This window comes from Dermacentor albipictus, chromosome 9, assembly GCF_038994185.2.
Source record: "Dermacentor albipictus isolate Rhodes 1998 colony chromosome 9, USDA_Dalb.pri_finalv2, whole genome shotgun sequence".
NCBI lineage: Eukaryota > Metazoa > Arthropoda > Arachnida > Ixodida > Ixodidae > Dermacentor > Dermacentor albipictus.
In genome coordinates, this window is record NC_091829.1 from 4,458,342 (window position 1) to 4,483,578 (window position 25,237).

The following is a 25,237-nucleotide window of genomic DNA, read 5'->3' on the forward strand; positions in this document are numbered from 1 at the left end:
CATTATGCCTAGCATTCTTCGTTCTATCACCCATTGCCCGGTCATCAACTTGTTCTCAAGCTTCTTTGTCAGTCTCCAAATCTCTGCCCCATATGTCAGCGCCCGTAACATGCACTGATTGTACACCTTCCATTTCAATGATAATGCCAAGCTTCCAGTCAGGAACTGACAATGCCTGCCGTATGCGATCCAACCCTTTTTTATTCTTCTATGAATTTCCTGCTCATGATCAGAGCTTCCTGTGATTAATTGACCTAGGTAAACGTACGCCTTCGCCGACTCTAGAGGCTAAGTGGCAATCCTGAATTCTTGTTCCTTTGCCCAGCTATTCATCATTGTCTTCTGCATATTAGTCTTCAACCCCACTCTTAAACTCTCTCTGTTAGGGTCCTCGAACATTTGTTGTAACTCGTCTGCAGTGTTGCTGAATAGAACAATGTCATTGGCAAATCGAAGGTTGCCGAGACATTTGCTGTCGATCCTTACTCCTACGCCTTCCCAGTTTAATAGCTTGAATACTTCTTCCAAGCACACAGTGAATAGCATTGGAGAGATTGTGTCTCCTTGTCTGACCCCTTCCTTTATAGGCATCTTCCTACTTTTCTCGTGTAGAATTAAGGTGGCTGTGGAATCTCTGTAGATATTTTCCAAGGTATTTATGCAAGCGATCTGTACTGCTTGTTTACGTAATGCCTCTGTGAATGCTAGTATCTCTACTGTATCAAATGCGCTTACATAATCTATGATCTATGGATTTCTCGATTACCTGATTAATGTCATTTGACACTATACCCCATGCTTCCTTAATTAAAAAACTTGGAGCTTATAATATAAATCTGCAGGTTATTTCTGACACTATGACTTCTATAAATGATGTATAACTGAGGGTATCCAGTCTCAGGTGTGTTTATTCACCGATGATTGTGTGCTATAAAGGGAAGTAAAATGTGTTGATGTAGGTGTTCTCCAACAAGATCTAGACAAAATCAACGAGTGGTGTGTAAAGTGGCATATGAACTTAAATGAAAAAAAAACTGTTTACATGACATTTACCAGAAAAAAGTATCCACACACACATGAGCAGTTATAATCTAAACAGCATACCTTTAAAACAAGTATCAGATTACAAATACCTAGGTGTTTATTTTACATCTTCGCTAAGGTGGCAGAGACATGTTGATTACGTTGCAGCCAAAGCTGTGAAAGTGTTGGGCTTTTTACCTCGGAATGCCATAACTTTTCCTGTACCTACTAAATAATTATTGTACAAAACCAATGTTAGACCACTTGAATATGCCTGCAGAGTCTGAGACCCTCCAGCAAAGCGAGACATTGATAAATTGGAAAGGATTCAAAATTTGGCTGCCCAGTTTGTGTCAGGCAATTACCGCAGGACTATTGGGGCGGAAAGTATAAACGAAACACTGCATTGAGAGAATTTAGATAATCGTCGGCGTAAGTTCCTATTGAAATTCTTTCATGCTCTCTACCATGGTCGTGTTGGTATCTAAAATAGAAAATATTTGCTTGCACCTCACTATGTCTCAGACCAAGTTGATCATATGTTCAAGGTAAGGGAAATCGCATGCAAGACTGATTTATTTCGATTGTCTTTCTTTCCTAGAACAATCCGCGAATGGAACCAATTGCCGTCTAACATTGCCTCTGTTATATCTAATGATGTTTTCTTTTCTATGTTAGCATAACCGCGTTTAAGTTTGTTCCAATGACGTGTATTTTGTGACTGATTGTGATTAGTGGTTACTTGTATTAGTTGTGTGACAGACACTGTATGTATTTTTATCTTTTTTGTGTATACCTCTCCCACTGTAATTCCTGTTAAGGCACTGTGGGTAATAAAGTAAAAAAAGAAGTGATCCATTGTAGAGTATCCCTTCCTGAAGCCAGCCTGTTGCCTTGGCTGACTAAAGCCCAGTATTGCCGTTATTCTACTCGAGATTATTTTGGTGAATATTTTATATAACACCGAGAGTATATAATGGGCCTATAGTTTTTCAATTCTTTAACGTCTCCATATTTGTGGATTAGTATAATGTTCACATTCTTCCAGTTTTCTGGGACCCTTGCAGTTGATAGACACTTCGTATAAAGAGCTGCCAGTTTTCCAAGCATTATGTCTCCTCCATCTAGGATTAAATCTACTGTTACTCCATCTCCTGCCAATTTTCCCCGTTTCATGTCTTGCAAGGCCCTTCTGACCTCACCACTAGTTATAGGAGGAGTCTCTGCAACCTGTTCATTACTGCTTCGAATGGAGGTATTGTGGCTCCTTGGGTACTGTACAGGTCAGTGTAGAATTCTTCCGCTGCTTTAGTATACCTTCGAGATTGCTGATAATATTACCCTGCTTATCTTTCAGTGCACACATCTTTGTTTGCCCTATGCCAAGTTTTCTTCTCACTGATTTCAGGATGCCACCATTTTCTACGGCTTCTTCAGTCTTTCTCCCGTTATAGTTTCAAATATCAGTTATTTTCGCATTGTTGATCAGTTTTGACAGTTCCGCGTATTCTATCTAATCTCTTGAGTTGGACACTTTCATTTTTTGTCATTTCTTTATTGGGTCCTTTGTTACTTGGGAGCAGTATATCTCCCAGAGTTACTTGGGAGATATACGTCTGAAGACACCCGAAAAGTGTCGATATCCTCGCCTTCATCGACTACACCCCGGGGGGGGGACAGAAGAGCTAAGGGCCCCGGGTGCCAGAAGACCTAGCTACGCCACTGCTTGGGAGAGCTTGCCTACCGATTGCCTTGCCTCCCACCTCAACTGCTGCCTCTGAAGCCAGTCTAGTTACGGTTTCATTCATCACCTCTATGTCATCTTCATCTCTCTGTTCTAAGGCTGCGTATTTGTTGGCAAGTACCAGCCTGAATTTGTCTGCTTTTACCCTTACTGCCTCTAGGTTGGCCCGTTTCTTCTTGACCAATTTTGCTCTTTCTCTCTTCAAATTGATGTGAACCCTAGCCCTCACTATTCTGTGATCGCTGCACTTTACCTTACCTATCACTTCTACATCCTACACTATGCTGGGATCGGCAGAAAGAATGAAATGGATTTAATTTCTTGTTTCACAATTAGGGCTTTTCCAGGTCCACTTTCGGTTGCTACGCTTCCTGAAAAAGGTATTCATTATTAAAGCTTATTTGTTTCTGCAGATCCTATCAACATCTCTCCTCCAGCATTCCTAAAATCAACACCGTAGTTGTCAATTGCTTGTTCCCCAGCCTGCTCTTACCATCCAAATATTTTTTTTTTAAATAACTTGGTGCCGATTCTACTGGACACATCACGTAACGAAACCAGAGTCATTGCATCTCCGAGCATCCCTTTCTTTAGACGATCCGTTCGATGGCAGTGCGAGTAGCTATCTTTCATTGAAAAGAAGTTACAATTTAGACGCACCTTTTATTTCAAGAAGTGTGCATTAGAATCGTGCAATTACAGTAAAACATCTGCAGAAGAGGCCAACGGTTTTCCATACTTGGCTCAGGGTAACAGCTCTGCTGAAAGAGTATGAAGCAGCTCATCGAGGCTGATGTGCAAGGTAGTACAAGAATAGTAATAGATGCCGATCTCTAGACTGCATGTTCTCAGAAGAGCTACAACAGCGTCTCACTTCAGTGTGGCAAAATGGGGAAAAAACAGCATTTCCAAGACTGCCGGATACAGAATCCCAAGGAGCCTAAACCTGGTTGTGTGCACTCAAAAAGTGACTACCTACACTTATGAATAGTATGAAGGACATGTAACAGGATAAACTTCTTGCACTCATCAGAGCACTTGTTTGCCTATGGCAAGACCAGAAAAACGTGTCTGCGATATGTGTTGCCATGAAATGAAGGTAAGCTGTTCGATTAAATGTTGACCTTTATTGATTGGTCTAACAATACGACTAAAGAGGAAACAACCCGACACCATCACGATCTGCACAACCGCTAGCGTTTGTGGGAAAAAATTCTAGTAGACGGCCGGTAAATACGCTCGAGATGGTAGGATGCGATCGCACTGAGCGTCTTTCCAGTTGCTAGAGTAGTTTTGATAGCAGCCCTTTCACAGACAAAAAGCCTACAATTCTGATTATTCAGGGCAAACACGAGTATCTATTTATCTAATTTTTTTTTTTTTTGTTTGGGAAGTACTCTGGGCACCCCTCACGAGAGCAAAGTTGACCAACGTTTACCATCGCTGCGAAACGCACATGCCCGCACGGACACCTATACACAAGACTCGCAGGCTCTTCGAGCAGGAAACGGTGGAAATGGCTGCTCGACCGACATGTCTGAAGCGTCACCGACCGCATGTCACGCAAATTATGAGGTCCAACGACAGGTACCGCTACACTTGGCAGCATGCGACATTCGGTGAAGTGAAACCGCCCGATGCCGGCTGGCCAGCAAAGCTCACCACGCGGCCCGACATGTCGCGCACTTTCGAACGCGCACGCAGGCCTTCGGTACGGCCACCGTGCGTCTAAGCCGAAACGAGCTTTTCGAACAGCCAAGGATCTGTGAAACAATAGTAGGGACCGATTAAAGGACCTTAGGCCTAAACAGATTATAGAAAGTGCAACATGTATGCGCCTCAGTAAACAATGCGCGCGGAGACAAAGAAGCTCGATTTACAGAGCCGACGAACAGCGCAAGGGATCGGTGCACGGTGTTACTCACGCTTCTTGAACTTCACAATGAGGTTATCCGACTCGTCGGCCACTGTCAGAAGTAAAGGGATGGGGAACTTCTGAGTTATTTCGCCGGTATCGGACAGACTGGATAAAAGCACCCCTTCAAACGTGGCCGCCATATTTACAACTGCCAGCCACCGCCAGGTGCAGGTGCGCGATCTCCACGGGTAAAAGAAGAAAAGCGGCGCGTTAAGCGAGGAGGGGCGCGAGACGAGCCCGCTGGATTATCGAAATCCTACCACGCAGATATTATACTCCTCCTTTTTTTTTCTTTTTTTTTCTGTGACATGACTTGCACATGGGCTTCGAGCGTAATTTGCGACTGATAGACATATTGAATGCAAGGTAAGGGAGTTAAAGCATGCATAGACAGATGACATTGTTCATTTGACCCCACCCTACTATAGATTACCGTGATCGGCAGCATAGAGTTTCCCACAAAAATTATCGACAGCATATGGAGTTTAAAAAGTGGCTACTGAGACCTCCACCTTTCTCTCATAAACGATCGTCTCTCTCACGTGTGCCACTGCATTTCTATCTTTCTCCTCTTGCGCTTATGCGCGTTCACGGCGCACAGCCGCCGCGATGTTCTGCTACAAAGCCAATACACACTGAGCCAATATATTAATTGTGAAATATAACAACCTCGAATACATGCGCTGAAACTTTGTTCTAGGCATTTTGCCACTGCCTCTTTTGCATGTTTTTTTTTTTAGACTCATGTGGATGGTGCCCCATCACATGCAAGCATAGAGTTTCTAAATAAGGTATACTAATATGAAACTCTATGCGTGCAAGGGTTCGTACATACAGAGTACAGGATATTTGATTGCGCTTGTTCGAAAAAAAAAAAGATTTTGTACTCATCACTCTACTGTTCTTGCTCAAATTTTGCAGAACGATCGCATTTTGTTGTCCGAGTCGTTTAGTATAACAGTTGGCACGATCAGTCGCCTATTTTTAAAACAAAAATGAGAAACTGTTCTCGCCTATGGGCAGAATGGCATCTGAAAAGCCGTTGGCCAGCCCTGGCACAGACTTGTGTCGCCGCCTGCCGGTAGCAGCAGGAAAAAGCTGCAGTCGCGTAAACGCCGATTTCAAGATCCTTCCTTTCAATCCTTTCAAGCAGCTCCTTCCTGCTGCTACCAGCTCCTTCCTGCTGCTACCGGCAGGCGGCGAGACAAGTCTGTGCCAGGTAGAGTTACTGTATATGCTAGCTACCTGTGGTAGCATATACAGTAACTCTAGTGCCAGGCATAGAGGTTCCTACAAGAATTTTTGTAGGAAACTCTATGGTGCCAGGCACGGAGGAAAGAAACTCAGGAGAGGACCTGACGTCACTCTTTGTGAAGCTAAAGTGAAGCCGGAAATTGGCGTTGCTCATGGCGTTTCCTTCCTCTCTTGTTTACATTTCTCGCGAAACCAAGCCGCGCAGCGCGCTACCGTGCTGCTCGGACGCCCGCGCTCCGCAGCAATACTAAGCAGTCGTTAGCACGTTAACATGCTTCCGCGAAAGAGGGCGAAATTTCCCGCGGATATTCCTTCGTCCGTAGCCATTGCCGTGGCGCGGTACATTGCGTACAGCGTTGCATGCGCATTCATTTCATGAACTTTAGTTCCTCCTGCCCCACATGGCCACAGCAACATCCGGGAGAGCACGGTCCAAATAACGCAGCGCAACAAAACACGGAGACCAACGCAAACCTGCCCGCACGGCGCCTCTGCCACGGTACGAAACCTACGGAGCAACACGTGTGAGCACACAGAACCAAAACAAAGCCGCCATTGTAGTCTGAAAAGAGTGGCCGCTGCAACAAAGAAATAAAAAATCAGCAAAAAAGAGAACGTACTACCACAGACAATGCCTCTTTCACTAGATGCCAGCCGCGTTGTCCGTAAACTCGGTTCCTGGCACTCTCCCTTTTCTCTCCTCCGCGAAAAGGCAAGGAGCGCCGCTTGTGGCGGACGTCTGCAACCTAGATCACGTGCTGCGGCCTCAAAGATTACCATGGCGTCTGTTGCCATCTCGGAGGCCCGCGATAACGCTCGCTAACAGACGCCCGCTCATACAAAGCGCCGGCGGAGCATTCAGCCGCCGCTGCCACATCCGCCGAAAGTTGAAATAGTGTTCCTGTATATGCTCCCGCAGGGAGCATATACAGGAACACTAGTTGAAAAGGCAACGAGCGCCGCCTCACGGAATTTATGCTGAACTAACTTCAACTAAGGAAACCGCCGCCACAATGGGAAAGCGAGCAACGCGGCTGGCATCTAGTAAAGGAGGCATCCTCCAATCGCCTCTTACTAACGTCTATTGCGGACCTGTTTGCTTTACCACTGCTCCCGCTGAACCCAAGGGCTTCAAGGAGGCCAGTGTTGCCTAAATCGACCGCTGGGTAGACGTCTTCACATTCTAATAAAATATGCTCCGTCGTTTCCCTAGCTTTACCGCAGCAAGCACATGCTTCTTCTTCCTTCTGATATCTCCAAGGGGAGTAGGGTAGCGCGATTCAAAGACGGGACAAGAGATAGACACAAAGGGACACACAAAGCGCTGTGTTTGTCCCTTTGTCTTTGAATCGCGCTGCCATACTCCCCTTGAAGATGCACCAACAAGCCCACATTGCAACCCTCGTGATCTGATATCTCGCATAGGTGCGTGTTCTAAGGCATCCCGATCTCGCTTCGAAAAGTAATGAGCTTCCCTTAATTTGAGTTATCATAAATGGTTTCTTTTCTGATTTCGTTTTTTCCTCTTAAGTAGTTACTCATGGCAGGTTTCTTTTCCATTGCCGCCACCCATGAGATTAATTCAGCCTCTCTGACTTTCCGCTTGACCTTCTTTGTTGCTGTGTTATTGCCCACCCCACAGGCCGCATACTTGCTCCAGGTAAGCTTCCTAGTTCTTTTCCTCCATTGTGAATCAATGTTTTGCCTGATGCCTGAACACTCTCCCAGCCCATTTACTTTCTTCCATATTTCTCAGCCGTTCTTCATACTCAATTTTACTGCGAGCTTCCCTCACTTCAAAACTAGTCCAGCCCATATCCCCCTGCACAGCTTCAATTGTAGTTTTCCCTTGAGCGCCCAATGCGAGGCGACCCACTCACCTTTGGTTCCCGTCGAGCCCTGCTGATTGTACCCCTGATTTAAAGCAAACAACCGCATTTCCAAAAGTGAATCCTGGAACCATTACCCCTTTCCACATACCTCGGAGGACCTCGTACCTATTGTATCCCCATAGCGCTCTCAATCAGGAGAGAGCCGGATCTTCTGTGTCGTCTTTTGTTTTTCTATTTTTCTTTTAAAGAACGAGTAAGCCATGGTTGAGTAAAAGTGAGCGGCAGCTCTCTGTGCTTCATTATGGCTGCATTTCTCTTCCCCTTAATTGACTGTTATGGTTTTTTCCTGTGTTTCCATATATCCATTGCCTTCGTTTATCCATATACCAAGGTATTTATATTCTGTTACCCGAGGTATTTCTTGGCCCTGTATCTCCACTGTCTGTATCACTGTTTTCATTGAATACCATACCACCTGATTTTCTAACAAATTTCAAACCCAAATTGTTGCCTTCCTGTCCACAGATATTAGCCAGACGTTGCAAATCACTTTGCTTGTTAGCGAGCAACACAATGTCGTCCGCATAAAATAAACCTGGGAGTTGCGGCTCTTTTACTGTACCTGCCTGTTTGTATGAGAGATTAAACCCGATATTACTTCCTTCTAGTGCCCTCTCCATCCTCACCATGTACATCATAAACAGCAGCGGGGTGTAGGGGTTGAAGGACGGGACTTCGGGATGAAACACAACTTGGGAGTCAAGTAACAGTCGTACAGACATTACGGGCCGGCAGCAACTCGAACGCTGCGGCCCGCGGCAAGAAGTTCGAGAGAGGTGAATCAGGGAATCAGCTAGGGAATGTCCCAGAATGCTCAGGTCTCTCTGGAAGGCTTCTTATAAACCCTTCGAGCACTGGAAGTCACGTCATGTTCGACCAATAGGAGAGTCCGCTCCGATGACGCCACTTTCAGCCAATGGTTGGCGCCCGTACCGCGTTGTCACACCCGGCGGCTCTCTGCGGTCTTGCCTCACAGTGGTGCAACCCACTTCTTCTAAGATGGAGAAGGTGGGGGGCGCTCATGCTCCATTGTACAAGGGCCCACCTGCTTCCAGTGACTCGGCTCCGCAGCGGTGGCAAATGCCTTCTTCAAAGGCGAAGGGGGACGATTGAGCTCCATTGTCCCAGGGCCCCTTCTAATCCCGGCGGCACACGACCTGGGGGCCGCAAACTTGTTTGCACGTGTCTCCTCTGGAATGCGCTTTCCTGCTTCTGCATTCCTCAATTAGCTGCGCTGCAATCCGATGTGGTCTGGGGAACTCGACGTAATCGCAGGAAACAGCTCCATATCTAACAGGGGATAAAGGGCACCCCTGCCTCAGTCCCTTGTTGATTTGAACTTTCTCCGCGCTTCTCATTCCTTCCCATATTCAACGCAAACGGTATTTTCTAGGTAAATCTCTCTCAAAAGCTGTAGACAATCGTTACCTAAGCCTTCCCCTTCCAGAATATCCCACAAGATGTTGCGGTCTACGTTGTCGTATGCTTCTGTAATGTCCAAAAAGGCCACATACAACGGTCTGCTTTCTGCTTTTGATATTTCGATACACTGAGTAAGAACAAACAAGTTATCATCCAAACGCCTACCTATTCTAAAGCCATTCTGAAGCTCTCCCAAAATGCCATATTATTCTCTGCCCATGCTTGAAGCTTTAATTTGATTGCCTGCATTGCTAGCCTGTATATTACCGATGTAATGGCCAACGGTCTATACGAGTGAATTCTGTCTTTCTCCCCCTTATCTTTATAAATTAAATTCATTCTACTTTGTCGCCAACTGTCTGGTATTCGTCTTCCACTGCTTTCACCAGAGCTTCCTTACTTTTTGGTCCCAGTTCATTTATCAGCCTAACGGGAACCGCGTCTAGCCCTGTGGCTGTGCGCTTACGAATTTTCTCTTCCGCTTTCTTCCAGTTTAAATTTGTCAGCACCAGCTCCTTTTCCACTTGGGTCTCTTTCATGCTCTTTTTTTCCTCAAGTACAACCTCGTCATTGCCTTGGAAGGATTCGGCTGTTGCGTTTCGGATGTAATTTATTGCCGCTTCTCCTCCCAGTCTGTTTTCATCTTCGTCTAGGAGGCGCCAGACTTCCCTCTAGTAATTTTTGTAGGAAACTCTATGCCGCATAAAGTTCTGTTACCCCCACAAACTCTGGTTGGTTGGTTGGTTGTAGGGTGCCTCGATGCGCGCGCGGCGCGCGCATCGAGGCACCCTAGGTTGGTTGATGTTGCCCGCGCCCTCTCTCCGCCTCATACTTTAGTTCACGACGCCACCGCTATCTTTATTTTCGTGGCACTGTGGAAGGCATAAATGACTCTTGGCATAGAGTTTCTCACTATAATGCAGTGAGAAACTCTATAGGTCCGTTTGATTTACCTTGCACTGCGTGAACTAGTTCCTGGCAGTTCAGAAAAAGTGCCACACTCATGCAGCGCCAGTTCAGCAGTGCAGGCATAGCGCGACACTAGCGCCAAACTGAAACGAATGCTGAAGTGCAGGTAGTGCAGGCCTTCTGCTGGTCTTGGCGCTTCGCTAGCTGCACGTCGACATTAGTTCATGGATTGATCCAGCCTGCATGCCCGCGGTTAGGCGAAAGTGTATTGAAGGGTGTACAGGCTGGTTGATATATGGTGGAAACCGCTATGGATTGCGGCGCATCATCTGCAGCCATCGTTCAAACAGTTATTGAGCTGATGGACTCGGACAGTGAAGACGAGGATTTCGACGATGTTGTCACAATTCTAGCGCTGAAGCTAACTAGGTTGCAACGCAATAGAATTCCTAAGTACTGTGAAGAAGTTGTGAGTCGCACGGTACCCAAACACGGTTCCCAAACACGCCTATCGCCAAACACGGTTCCCATCTTCATTGACGATCGGCGTCAGCTTCGTTGCCACGCCGCCTATTGCGACGCAAATGCTGCCGTCGTCTGCTGCCATGGTTGTAGCGCTTGTGCACGACCGGCACCACCTCTCAACACGGTGCAGGGTCTGCCTGAACTAGCCCTGCACGACGCCTGCACTTGTTTAAAACGAACGCCGTAGTTCAGAGGGCGCCACGTTGCACTGCCAAAACGAATGGCCGAGTGTGGCACCACATGAACTAGTTCAGGTAGTGCCATAGAGGTAGTGCAGATAAATCGAACGGGAGAGGTTCTCCGCAGTACGTGTCACATGGCTCTACACTGCGCATGCCCGGCCGTCGCCTAGCAACGGTACCACCGCTTGCGCCGGCGCGTGCAGCAGACGAAAATCGAATGAGCGCACTGGAGAAACACAAACTATAATATACAACTACACCAGCAGGCGCGCCCGTGTGCCTGTGCAACGCCTCCTTGGCGTTGGCCTGTGGCCGTGAGCAGATTTTCGCGCCACTTTTTCTGTGGCGGGGGTCACGATGGAGCCTGCTGTGCCGATAGCACCTGAAGAAGAAGTTTTAAAGAGGCACCTGCGGGACTTGAAAAAGTGTGGAAACACCTGGGCCGGTTATGCAGACTCCAAAGAAGTATACGAAGAGCTTCTGAGGGACCTAGCCGCTGTCAATGTGTGCTTCCAAACTGAGCACTCCGTGAAGCCAAAAGGTATGTTCATCGCAAGCGTGTAGTACGTATAGTACGTACCGCGTCAGGATCGACGGTACGATGATATAAATATTTATTTTATATCAGGCAGGCTGATGTTCAGCACTCAGCGCGGACATGTGGTCGTGAATGAAGACATGCCTTTTAAGGTTGTCCAAGCCGTGGACAGAGGCTGCCTCTTTGGGCGAGACCTTCACAAGGTGCAAGATTCAAGAAGTGCTCGACAGGTACGTGGCAATTGAACGGATACTATGTGGAGCCGATATGGGTAGAACGCGCTCATATATCTTACGCACTGAAGCGTGCAAGCATCGGTACGTCGCACGAAATTCTGCTTATGCGCGTTCACGATAGCATATATGCCGTCCGCATCACTGCTGCAGTGAAATGTTATAATTTTCTTTAGGTTTTAAATGGGAAATAATACATGCATACAGAGGGAGGTTCCATAGTCAACAGACTTCACAAGGAACCTTCCGCTAGAGATGAGTAGAATAATTAAATCCAAGGCACCAATATGCCACATAAGGCACTGTTCAAAATGAGATACTATAGCTAACACTGTAAGGTATTTTAATAACACAAAATAATTGATAATAAAATGGGGATGAAATGAACATAATAAGTGAAAAAATTCACGGAGGGTCGATTTAAATGTGTATAAATGACATTGTATCTTAATACAACAAGTTATTTGAGTTCCTGAGTTGTGTGGCGGAAAAAATTAGTAGTGAATCTACCATCATTAGTTCTAGGTTGTGGTAATGAATAGCTGTTGGTAGAAGTGAACCGGTTGGATGTGGAGTGAGGAAACTGGTCGTGAGTAATTAATTATAGAGAACAGGAGCTTACCGTTAACAGATTTATAGACAAGTATTCCAAGTGAGTATTTATATAGTTTCTGTAATGATAAAATACCGTTAAAACTGAGCAATGGCGATGCTTCTGAAGAAACAGAAGCGGACAGTGCATCCATTCAAGTCTATGCATGTCAACATCGTTAACATTTACTATTTATTCAGGATTCTTTCATATTTCTTTAATTAGTTAATATTTAAAGTATGCAAATTTACCCATTCCCCTGTTGATCAATTTATTATGCCCGTAATGACGATGGAGGCCTTAACCTTGATATTAGTCAAAAATACCATCTAAAAATGTGACACGCACTTGGGGGAGGTTAGACTGAAGTTAACCGTACTCTAGTAGCAGGACTTCCAGTGCTGTGTGTCATGGCAGAATTCACGGAAAAATACAATAAGCGAAATTTGTAAGCCTGCTATTATTAGTAGCACGGAGAAATATGAAGGTAACTGGGTGGCACGTTCATACAGTTGACATTAACCTGAAGAAAATTGGTGAAGATATTGCAAAACACATCCCTCACGTCATCCTTTTGGTGCCTTCTGAAGTGCTTAAAAAGCAGGAGTGAGCATGAACTCCCCAGTGTTTTGTAAGACACATTGGAACCAGCTTGTTGGTTGCAGGGTTTATTTGTTACCAGTGGCATGCTGCAATATTAACACAGCAGAGGTCAGGCAAATCCATAAATGAGTAGCACAGGGAGCATCAAATAATGTGAAAGTCGACATCATTAAAAATGACCTGTCTCGTTCAAATGCAGTTTTCTTCCATTTTAGGTACTATATGCTTGTAAATCAGTAAAGCGATAGTTAAAAGATGGTTAGTTATTCAAACGTTAGGTATTAATCAGATTAAAGTGTTTAAGCACCCAGCCCTATTAGCATTTCTATCACTATACACTAAAAAATTTGTAAAATCCACGGAATTCAGTGGGGGGTGAAGAGGGGAGGAGTTCGGGAGGGAGGGTTGATCTATAATGCTAATGTAAATGTGAGCCAAATGTTTTGGTGCCTGTGCCCAAGGGAACGTGCGAAGTGCTGCTCCGAAGCTGAATTACAATATTGACAACTGGCAGGAGCTAAAGCGACCATGGAACTTATTGTTCCATAAAGGACGAGCATGAGCAAGGAACCAATACTGAACTCGTAATGAATGCACTAACTGCATGCACTCATCCAAATATAATTGTGATTATTTATAGCATACTGATGTTCGATATGTCACTTCATTCAATAGGAGAAAGACGCAGAATGGTCAGCAGCTACCTTCCAACGAAAAAAGGTGAAGTTACAAGGAACGAAGAAGAAGGGCTGCACTGCAATGATGCATGTAAAACAAGTGGAGTTGTTTCCGGAATTCAGGGTAAGCAAAAACACATAGCCTATATATAACTTCTTGACTTTCGGATTGATTTACTCGCTGGAAGCCCAGGAAGATCAACATTGATGATAACGTAAACAGCCTTCTTTAGCTGCATGTTTATTTTTAAATTAAGGGACTTGAAATTAGACCATTTCAGCTTAGACATTCACTTCATCAGCTTAGCGGTCATGAATAAAATGTTGATTTTTGCAGCCAAATAAGTAATGAACTGACATGCAGCGAATTTCAAATGATGCCTAAATTCTCATTTTTCTTTTCCAATAAAAAAACTCTTACTCTCTCCATACATTGACTTTAATTATTTTAGGACAATTTAGGGTGTTAAAATTGGGGGCATCCACTAAGCACAACTAGTTGTCATTAATTTTGTGAAAGAAACTTGTGGTTTGACATATGCGCTATGAAAGACATGTTTTTGTGAATGCACGTGGATTGTGCAATCAGTACTGAACAACATTCTTTGCTCCTCTTCGAGTGCAGAAATGTGTCTGGTTGAAAGTGGCTGAACTGACGGGGTAATGCCTATGAGTATGAGCAATTTTAAATTGTACATGCCTCCGCCTCCGCCCTTGTTTTAATAATCAATTTTTTTAGAGATGGTATGGACAATTATTCAACCTACAAGTCTTACAGCTTTATTTATGACTGTTTTTGCAGTCACTGAATGAAATGTTATTCAGCTTGTGAACGTAACTACTTGTTTTAATAATTTCTTTCTATGTCATGGCGATAACCTCATATTCCAAGTGTGCTTGTTGAGATGAGATATATCCCTCTCTACACTACGTTTGGAATGCTGGGTCAGCGCATGAGTTTGATTTCACAGTACAATTGCTAGCGCATGTTACAAGGCCCAAGAAACCAAGAGTGTTGTACAGACATCTTGAAATGCTTCCTGACAAACATGGACAGTCTCCATTTTGTAATACATTTGACTGTTGCATAAATGTACAAGATTTTTCTTGTTTGTTGTCATTATTATTTCTTGCCTTTGGTTTGGATCTTTTCACTTATTCATACTGCAATTCTTGATGCAAAATCTTAGCATTTGATGCCACAGGTGAAACTGTCGGTTGAGAAGCATAAAAAAAAGTGCGCTTTACAGCACTGAATTGCAGTATTTGTGGATAAAGGATGCTTGGCCATGTATAGACCCCCTGGCAAATGCTGATAAAGCTGTAAAAAATTATTTAAAATTATTGTAGTGTTATTGTATTGATGTTGTTCTGTAATGTCATCAATATAATGACATGAGCTTCTAATGCCTATGCATTTAAGCTGTCATGCCTTTGCTTTCGTATGTCAAATTTATCTCTATTCTCTATCACTGAAAGAGGTTATTATTTCCTTCAGACAAAATTCAGAACCACTTAATTTTGTTTACTCTGTTTACCATCTGCTCTTTTCTTTTCTCTCTAGATTAACATCTCAGAACAATGTAGCAAATGGCAGCACGAGACAGCTTCGAAGGAGGTGATGTCCCGGCTGAGGTTGGCATTGCAAGAAGAATCTAGTGATAAACCTGTTCTGCGCCAGCATCGCTTCTATGTCTGCATGTCCGACAGGGAAAGTCACTGCAACCACGACATTGATGCCCGGTGTGCAGGCTATGCGCAGCCAATAAATTCAGAAGTGTCAAAAAAGATATGTGAGCTTGTACAACAAGGTGTGACATCTGTAAAAACAGTTGAGAGCTGTCTGAGGTTTTTTGTCCGAGATGTACTGTTCTCAAACAAGCAGTGCCCCCCGACCACATGCAGAGATTTCTACCCTACAAAGACAGACATAAAAAATCATATCCAGAAGGCACTCCGTAAAGATAGATGTAGTTCAATTGATCAAGAAAATGTAGCTGTGTATGTTGAACAAATGATTGAGAAAGCACCTGGAACAAGATGTCTTTTTCGACCCTATCATGTGAAGTCAATGGAACATCATTCAGAAGGGCAAGAGGAGCCGCTGGATGAGTTACCTTACTGTGACGCTTTGGAAACTGTTGCACAGGAATGCGAGCAGACACTGCTGCTTTGCATTCAGACTGAGTTCATGAGGGAACTGATGCTTAAGTATAGTGATGATGTGGTATGTCTTGATGCCACATATAAAACAACGGATTATGCCCTACCACTATTTCTTATTGTAGTGAAGACTGCAAGTTCCTATGCTATTGCTGGTGCATTCATGGTGCAATTTGAAACAGCTGATTGCATCGAAGAGGCACTAAACACCTTTAAGGCATGGAACCCAACTCTGAGTCCTAAGTTTTGGATGGTGGACTACAGCCAGGCGGAAATCAGCGCACTTTCTGCTGCCTTCCCGAACAGTCGGCCAGTCCTGTGTGATTTTCACAGAGAACAGGCTTGGCACAGGTGGATTTCAAAAAAAGAAAATGAAGTAGAAGATGTCGACATTGTGAAGAAAATGCTCAGGCAAGTAGCATCCAGTGCGAATGAAGATGATCTAACAAAAGCTATTGAAGCTGTGAAGCAGTCACCACAATGGAAGAAAAATGAGAAGTTGCAAGCCTATGTAAGCAGTAAATGGCTCTCAGTAAAGGAAATGTGGGTGAAGATGTATAGGTTGGACCTCCCTTTTGGCACGAACAATGGAACTGAATCAAAAAACAAGGAGCTGAAGACATACTTAGCTGGAAATAGCGGTCGCCGTAGTCTGCAGGGGCTTTTAAAGGTCTTGGTTGAAAATTTTTTTCCGCAGAAAGAGGTGCAATTCTTGCAGGCGAATCTGAGTTTTTCACCTTCATACCGTCTTTACCACCATGCTGTGCCCGAGTTCCTCCATGGGAGGCCTCCTGTTGTAGCAAAACACATTATGGAGCGGCTTGCACGAGCGTCTGATTACAGGTCCGAGGACGTGGAAGTTGGCAGTGAGGAAGGAACATTCCATATTCGTTCTGTCAATGAGGGGAGGGGCTTTCATAAAGTTAACTTCAGCACTCCAAGCTGCACATGCTTCGACTTTAACAGGTCAAAATTGCCATGCAAGCACTTTGCTGCAGTTTTTTTGCTTGTTGATGGGTGGGGTTTTTCACGTCTGCCTGCAGAATACAGGGAAGGGCCGAATATGACTGCTCATGCTGTTACAGGCTGCACATCTGACGCACGACACACTGAAGAGCTAGGTGATGTAGACACTGAACATATTGAGTGCGATTTGCAGAAAACATCTGAACAGAGCAGGCGCCATTTCAAATCGAAGATAAGGGCTGAAACCGAGCGCATACTGTCTTCCCTGCACTACATTCATGATGACACAGTGTTGCAGCAGTTGTTTGGATCGTTACATGAGCTTAAGAATGCTCGCTGAAAAAAACGTGACCACAAGCAATGGAATTGCTGTTAGAGGTTCACCGACAAAAGGGTGCTCAGGTGTGAAAGCAAAAAAAAGAGCATTGGCATCACCGGCAACTAGAGTTGCAATGAAGAAATTGCAGTTGCATAAGGACCATCTGCGCCAGAAGGAGCACTGGGTTTCACGGGGAAGGGTGGGCAGAAAGGCTGAAATTGTGAGGGAATGTTACAAATCACCATTGTAATAATTGTAAGCCTATATATATGTTTGGTGCTTGGAAGTAAAAATACTATAATAAGTAAAACCATTTCTTCATTTTCATCCTTCGTAGCTTTTATGCCAATGTTTTTTTTTTAGCTGTGCCCGTCTCGTATTCGATGCTCCAATTATGTTGTGTTGTATTCTTTGTTGGTTTGTACTGCTAGAGTTAGTGAGAGGTAGGCTGAATCCTTGGCATGATGACAGAGACATTTCGCGTGACACCTTCATTTGTTTCTTTCCTTCACACTCCATTAACGATGTTCTGTGATTTTGCTCTTCTGCACTGTGGTTCACTGGAATCTGCTAAATATAGAATATGTTGGTATTTCATTTATTTCATACTTAGCTGGAAATAGTGGTTGCATAGCCTGCCATGGCTTTTGAGAATCTTGGTCGAAAAATTTTTTCGGGACGTGTGTGTGAGTGCACATCATTGGTTGATTTAATAGAAAAAAATATCTCAACCATAAGGAGTGAAAGACTTGGCGGGAAGCACAACAAAAAACCACCCAACAAAAATTTTAGTTTCTTTATTGTAATTTACAACTGAACTATCCATCATGCGTTTGGAAAGTCCATTTTTTCTTGATTGTTGTATTGGCCTATTCGTTGTGCCTGTATCACGTCAAATGTTACAAACGCAGTTGTAAATGCCCATGCACTTGTTCATTGCCATATATATGTGTGGGACGCTTCTGAAAATCAATCTGTTGGAAATTAGCACGTGTCTGTGTTTTCACCCCTTCCTGGTGTGTCTTGTGTGCTAGATGAAGAAATGCTACAGATATACCAGTCTTTTATGTGTCCTTGTGGGTTGCAGCAATGTTTTTGTAGTACTTTTTATGCATATTTATTTCTCTGCTGCCCATGTGTACTTACCTCATATATATTACTCATTACTTTCAAATCTAAGTTTTATGTTGATTTACCAATCCCTTACACTCATTTGTAACAGTGTATAATAAATGTATGCCTGTGATGTAGCTTTCTTGTAGCAACATTCGTCTTACTTGCCACGGCAAGTCCTCGAATACGAGACCTTAATTATGTGCTTTGTATTTATAGTAAGTAAGCTTTAGCAAAAATAAACTATATTTTGATTATTCACGCATCGTGGTCAGCAGTCCTCATTTTCTCTTCTTGCATGCCCATCAGTGCAATAAACGTAATGCACGCGCACGCAACAGCCATTTATGAAGTGGTCAGTGCGGCTGCCAGTGTTGGCTTTTCGTTGTTCAAGATATTTTGCTAGTACATACGTGGACGTCTAGCTTGCATGGCTTTGGTTGCCAGTATACTGGCCCCCAAAGCCATATGCCCCATATGCTGCGCAATACGCGCATTATTTGGAGATACCCACAGCCGCCACAGCAGAGCACCCTCCTGAGACCCAGTTAATGGAGAGCTTTAGCGCAGCTGCAACAGCCGTACGGTAAATAAGGAAGCGCGTAGCCGTTGCTACCGTTGCGAAGTGTTTGCCACGCCAAGTTTGCGTGTGGTAGCAATTGCAGCATTTGCCGCGTTTACCATAGGACGGTGCTTAAACGCTCGAATAAATGACCTGTACAGCAGAAACGTTCGGATAGAGTAGACCAACACTAGCGCTAACCTTTAATATCTTCATATCTTCATCAAAGACACAGCCGCGGGCGGCTGCCTGCATGCAGCACATATAAATGCCTGTTGCAGCAGCTGTAAGTCCAACATTTCTTTCAGATATGCCTACCTGAGAGCTTTCGTATCTTTCAAGTTCTTCGAAGCTTGATTTCGACTACTGTAAAGCGACATATTTGATTGGGTCCTCTGAAGCCTGTTTCACATGATGCGATTTTCGTCGCACCGGAAGTGCGATTTCCGTCGTTTGCGATGAAAATCGCAGTCGCAGTGCCGTCCCCCCGATTTTCGGCTGCGACCAACCGGTTGGTCGCACAGTCGCACCGTCGCACCGATCGCTGCGATTTTCCGTCGAAATTGCGCGGAGAGCTGTCAACGGAGCTATTTCGCCGGTTTGTTTTGATGGCGTCTCGCACGACAAGTGCAATCGCGGAAACGTGGATCGTCGAATTAGGTACGTGCGCGAATTAAGGGAGAATAAAAAACTTGTACAGATTGCATTCTCCTATTGCACGCTACACAGCAAATGAAGTGCATTTTCACGTTTGCTTCGTGCGCCTTTGCGAGTTGTCAGTGCTAGCTAGAGATGTTCGATCCCCAGCAGACGACGAGGTTGCTGCAATGTTTTGTTGAGTAGCATAGAAAAATCGCGCTTACGGAGCAGCTTGAATTATTTCAACCTCGGCAAGGGCAAATGACAAGACAGCAAAGTACCCGAAATTTCAACGTTGCGCTGAACGCGGTACCGTTCAGTTGCATTTTCTTGTCGGTTTTCAAGCATGAATTTCCCGATGCATCTTGAAAGCTCATCTTGCCTCTTATTAAATTTGACAGAGCAAAAGTGTAGGCTATCGTAATGAATTTGCTACGATAGCATTAAATCCGTGGCTCGAATAAACTATTACATGCACGTTAAGTTGCACCTCTTCTCTGGAGAATTTTTTTTTCTTGCACAAAAACCAATAAACATCGACTATGTTGCGGACTTTGTATCCTTATTGCATCTGTATGAACAGTTGCTCTGCAAGGTAATTAACTGTACAGCTAGTAGATTAAGTAAATTGCTTGCTATAGTGGCACAGTGACAACGTACCCTCCTGCACAATCATGTAGAACTGGTGCAACAATGCAAAAAGCAGGCAAACGGCCTGTTCTTGTGGGGATAAAACAGTATAAAACGACACGCTGAAGAAAAGTAAATCAAAACTGTGCAGTGAAGTCGGCCGGTACAAGCAGTTCTTGCACGTTCACAGCTGATCAAATGTGCAGAAACATTCATGCCTTACATGTTTCTAATAAGTTTGTGATCACATATATTAGTGTGTAAACCCATATAACGATATCCGCTGCGATTACTATCTTTATAAGTAATGAAATACCATGCTACTTGCAAGAACATATATCACCCGAGGATCTTAGAACAAATTTCTGCATTTCAACAATACACAATATGTGGTTTATTCGATAAAGGACCACAAACTGGGCTTTTTTTGCAATGACAAATTTATTCCAAACTTTACTTGCATACAGGCAAGAAAAAAAATAATAGACAGAAATATTGTTCTTCAATTTGTTCACCTGCCACTGTGTCTATAGCATTCTGCTGCTAACACAAGGTGAGGGGTTGATTTGCCAGCCATGGAAGTCGCATTTCGATGGGAGTCGTAGGTGAAAAATAAAAAAAAAAGCTCTTGCACTTAGATTTAGTTCATCACCTTTTATTGAACCCTTAGACTTCAAAATACTATTGCATAGGGGGGCATGCTTATGCAAAATATAACACCAATAAAAAAGCAATAGAAAGCAGAGGGCAGAATTGTAAAACAGCCATCTTTCGTGATAATTCGAGTGTGTAAATATTCATTGCATCAATATGTATTGTTCAACAGCACTGCACAAATAAGCATGATCAGGTATAGCAAGTACTGTGTCAGGAAGCTGGTTCTACAGATGTATAAATGTCAAGGCATGAATGCTCATACTACGTCGCACACATAGCACAAAGAAAACCTTTTTCAAGAGTTGTCCCTTCTGGCAGTTATGAGTGGGCCATAAGCAGCAGAAACTTTGTCGCAGGACATTGTGTAATACCGCTTATGAAAGAGTGAAGAGGCCTTTAACAGCAGTACCTTATGCTGCTCTAATAAGAGGAACGATGAGCAAAAAAAATTTCTGGTACAGCACTTAAACAGTAACTTTCTGCAAGACAGAAAATTCCAGATCAAAGTTGGAGGTACATTTGGCCCACACACAACAACAACACGGGCATACTACAAGAAACACTACAGCCTATGGCGTACGAAACTCGAAGCTGAAGTGACCGCGTGTCATAAAGAAATGGCTTCTATGAATAAGATAATTAAGAGTCTTGAAGAAAAAATAGACGACATCGAAAACCGTAGCAGAAGGTCAAACTTAATTGTTTATGGCCTACCAGAAATGGAAGAAGAAACAAGCGAAGCGCTAGAAGAGGCCGTAAATGAGGAAATAATCACAAAAATCCTTGAACTCGAACCTGTGGCCATTGAGCGCATACATCGTTTAGGAAGACGAGGACCGAACAAGACGAGGCCAGTGATATTTAAATTACTAGACGCAAGAGATAAAAGTGTCATACTAAAAAACTGCTTTAAACTAAAGAAATCAGACCTCTCAATAGGGGAAGATTTTTCGCGAAAAGTTAGGGAGACCCGAAAGAAACTCTGGAACAGTGCACAGGCAAACCGCGAAAATAAAGACAAGGTGTCGTTAGCGTACAACAAACTATTCATTAACAACCGTATTTTCATCTGGGATGACGAAAAGAATGACAGGGTAGAGATAAAGAAGCACGACAAAATGGAGCAAAAAAAGAACGCGAACGTCGAAAAAGGAAAAAACGAAGTAAACCGCCCGGCAACACGCCAATACCAGCGCAAGAAAAAATAACGTTGTTAAACGTCAACGCTCGAAGTATCTTAAATAAGGTGCAGCCATTTGAAAACTTATTGCTCGATCGTGAACCAGATATAGTGGCAGTCACCGAAACATGGTTATCATTGTCTGTCTCAAGTCATGAAGTCACTCCCCCAAACTACGTACTGGTTCGCAAAGATAGGCAATCACGTGGTGGAGGCGTGGCGCTAGCAATAAAGAAATCAATCCCACTGGTCATTCTTCCAGAGGTAGCTGATGCCGAGGCAATCTTTTGTAAGATTAACACTAAGGGCACAAGTATAGTTGTTGGTTGCCTATATCGAAGCCCCGTATGTGGACACGAATGCATAATTGCCATACAAGAATATTTGCAGCAACATGCTCGAAATTGTCGTGTTATTCTTATGGGTGATTTTAACCTTGCCGACATTAACTGGTCTACCATGCAGTACACAACAAAGGCTTCGGAAGCCCTTCTCGATATGATGTTAAATTTCAACTTACGCCAAATTGTGGAATACCCCACAAGGGTGCAAAACGAGTCTCGGAGTATACTTGACCTGATCTTACTAAGTAGTAACTTTCTCTTAGAACAAGTGAAGTTAGAAGTAATAGAAGGCATATCCGATCACAATATTCCGATGTGTATCTTACCACTAGATTACAAATTATCAGTGCAAACCACAGCACAAACTATAATCAATTTCGACAAAGCAGATGACGCCCACATACAAACCTATTTATCTCACGAATTCCAAGAGTTTTCGGCATTGGCCTCAGATCCTTTGTCTGATATAAATCTTGTCTGGATACGTTTTAAAGACATAGTGTCCCACTGTGTAACCCATTTTATTCCTGTTAAATCGAAAAAACCCTTGAAAAATAACCCATGGATTACTCGGGAAGTAATACATGCAAAACGCCAACTCAAAAGGTTACGCAAAGCTAGCAAGGCAACAGGCAATACTCCATCTAAGACCCCTAGGCTAGTGCTTGCAGCAAAAAATTTCAAACAGAAATCCAAAGAAGCGAAACACCATTACTTCAACACCGTACTCCCCAGCTTTATAAAGAACAATCCGCATAGATTCTGGAACCACTTTCGCCAAAAAAGCACACTCACAACTCAGCTCTCATCAAGTGAAAAAGCGGATAAAGCCAACAGATATAACCAATTCTTTCGTTCGGTCTTCACAAACGATAATGGCGTCATGCCGGACTTAGTTCCACGGACTGTTTCCACTATCGACCCTCTCGTTATCACAGACGCTGGTGTTCTTAACCTTCTTCTTGCCCTAGACACTAAAAAAGCATGTGGTCCAGACAATATACCCAACCAATTTCTTAAAAGATACGCACAGTGGTGTAGCAGATACCTCGGGCTTATTTTCCGTAAATCCCTGTCGACATCAAAACTACCCAAAGATTGGAAAATAGCTAAAATTATTCCGATCTACAAGTCGGGAGATAAATCCGTTGAATCAAACTTCAGACCAATATCGTTAACGAGCACGGCATGCAAACTACTCGAACATATAATTCTAAAACATTTAACAATTTTTTTTGAAAACGAAGGCATCCTGTCCCCTAACCAGCACGGTTTTCGCAGGGGTTTATCGACCATAACTCAATTAACAGAAGTCATACACGATCTCGCGTTGGGTATTGACAATCACGGCCAAACGGACCTAATCCTACTTGATTTTTCTAAAGCGTTTGATAGTGTTTGTCACACCAAACTAATAAATAAACTAAAGAGCATTATCGGAGACACAGAAATTGTTGCTTGGGTTCGTGGGTTTTTGTTTAATAGGAGTCAGTTTGTTATTTTCGAACATACAACATCAGATATAGTATCAGTTACGTCAGGAGTACCACAGGGCTCCGTGCTTGGGCCCTTGTTATTTCTCGTGTATATTAATGATATAACCACTAACATAGACTGTAAAATAAAGTTATTCGCGGATGACTGTATCATTTATAGAGAAATTAAAAATGATCAAGACCACTACTCCCTTAACAAATCACTTAGTAGTATTGCGGAATGGTGCTCAGACTGGCAGATGATAATCAATGTAAAAAAATCGGCATGTATGACCATAACGAGGAAAAAAGAACCTTCAGACTTTTGCTACACCATAAATGGTACAGTTTTGACTAAAGTACAAAAATATAAATATCTAGGCTTAACAATAACGTCAGACCTAAGGTGGGACGAGCATATTCACCACATTACCTCATCTGCTATGCAAAAGTTATTTTTCCTACGCAGATCACTTCGACTCGCACCCTTGTCAACAAAACTCCTAGCATACAAGACATTCGTTAGGCCGATCCTCGAATACGGAAACACTGTATGGTTCCCTCACACCCAAACTAACATAAAGAAAATAGAAACAATACAAAGGAAGGCCATTCGATTTATTCACAACAAATTTAGACGTGAAGACTCTCCCTCTAATCTTCTAGCAATTTCTGGGCTCCTTACGCTCGAAGCACGAGCGAAACAGGCACGTTTGAAATTTCTTTATCAACTTCTGCATAATTCTTTCAAAATTGACATTTCAAGTTACATATCTTATTCACAAACACGACCTACCAGGCACAAACACACAAACACCTTAGTAGAATATAAATGTAATAATAATGTGTTTAAATATTCCTTTTTTCCTGTTGCGATCCGTGAATGGAATATGTTATCACCTCTCACCACTAACACAGAGTCACTGTCTCAATTTGAATCAAAAATTGAAAAAATTGTTTAGCAGGTTAAAATTGCTAGTGCTATTATTGATCGTGCAAACTACCATGTACTTGTGCCCTGTGTATGTAGTCGGGTATGCAGCATAGAATACCTCAATTGCCATTTCTTACTTTTTTTTTTGAAAGTTTGCATGTACTTGTGTTTGGTGTATACATTTTTGTAGTGAAAATTGTTGATGTTTTAAGGTGCGAAACTGACTTTATACATGTATTAAACATTATCAGTGTACATGTACATATGTATAGTGCCCTCCTGCTATGGTCTCAGTAGAGACTGGCAGTATTGTAAATAAATAAATAAATAAATTACAGTCTATGTGAAAGCTATCTTATACAGAAATCAAGAATGATGCAAGAAGCCCTCGACAACACTGCAGACTTTCTTGGCCAGTCTGGCCTCTCGCTTTCTGATAAGTCAGCTCATATCGACGTCGGAAAAAAAGAAAGACTAGAATCAAGAACTACCCCAGATTGCACATTGTGATCCACATAGCTGGACAAGTATGCCCGCAAGTCAACGTCCACAAATCCTCAGCTAGTGTAAGCCCATGACGGCAGAGCCAGCACGTGGGTGAAACAATTATGCAATGCTTGGACGCAACTTCCACACCTGGCGAAAAGAATAATCTCAAAATAATGGGGGTGGACGAGTGGATACTGTAGAAAATCGCAGATGCTTTGCTTGTGTCCAAGGTATGGTACGGTATGAATTACCTG

The 25,237-nt window shown here is 43.4% G+C and overlaps 2 protein-coding genes across 10 annotated transcripts in view; one reads left to right on the forward strand and one right to left on the reverse strand.

Annotated features, from left to right (window-relative positions):
• Art4 (arginine methyltransferase 4) overlaps nt 1-5,019 on the reverse strand; it is a 191,111-nt gene extending 186,092 nt beyond the window's left edge. For 2 of the 9 annotated variants that reach the window (XM_065437335.2, XM_065437336.2), the window contains exon 1: nt 4,693-5,019. In XM_065437335.2, coding sequence (XP_065293407.1) covers nt 4,693-4,825 — 133 coding nt within the window. In that variant the 5' untranslated portion in view covers nt 4,826-5,019. The remainder of the gene's footprint in view (nt 1-4,692) is intronic. The other 7 variants (XM_065437330.2, XM_065437328.2, XM_065437332.2 and 4 more) reach the window with 6 other exon arrangements.
• Nucleotides 5,020-10,415: 5,396 nt separating this feature from the next.
• LOC135906113 (uncharacterized) lies at nt 10,416-18,937 on the forward strand. The gene is made up of 4 exons (XM_065437327.2): nt 10,416-11,410; nt 11,498-11,637; nt 13,511-13,636; nt 15,077-18,937. Exons 1-4 carry the CDS (start codon nt 11,227-11,229, stop codon nt 16,979-16,981), a joined length of 2,355 nt encoding a protein of 784 aa, XP_065293399.1. The 5' UTR covers nt 10,416-11,226; the 3' UTR covers nt 16,982-18,937.
• The last annotated feature ends 6,300 nt before the right edge of the window (nt 18,938-25,237 follow it).

Bases quoted from the DNA above. Each gene is read 5' to 3' on its own strand.
- LOC135906113 (XM_065437327.2), top strand. From the start codon at position 11,227: ATGGAGCCTGCTGTGCCGATAGCACCTGAAGAAGAAGTTTTAAAGAGG. The intron at 11,411-11,497 runs GTATGTTCATCG...ATTTTATATCAG, and splicing joins GCACTCCGTGAAGCCAAAAG to GCAGGCTGATGTTCAGCACT. The intron at 11,638-13,510 runs GTACGTGGCAAT...TTCATTCAATAG, and splicing joins ATTCAAGAAGTGCTCGACAG to GAGAAAGACGCAGAATGGTC.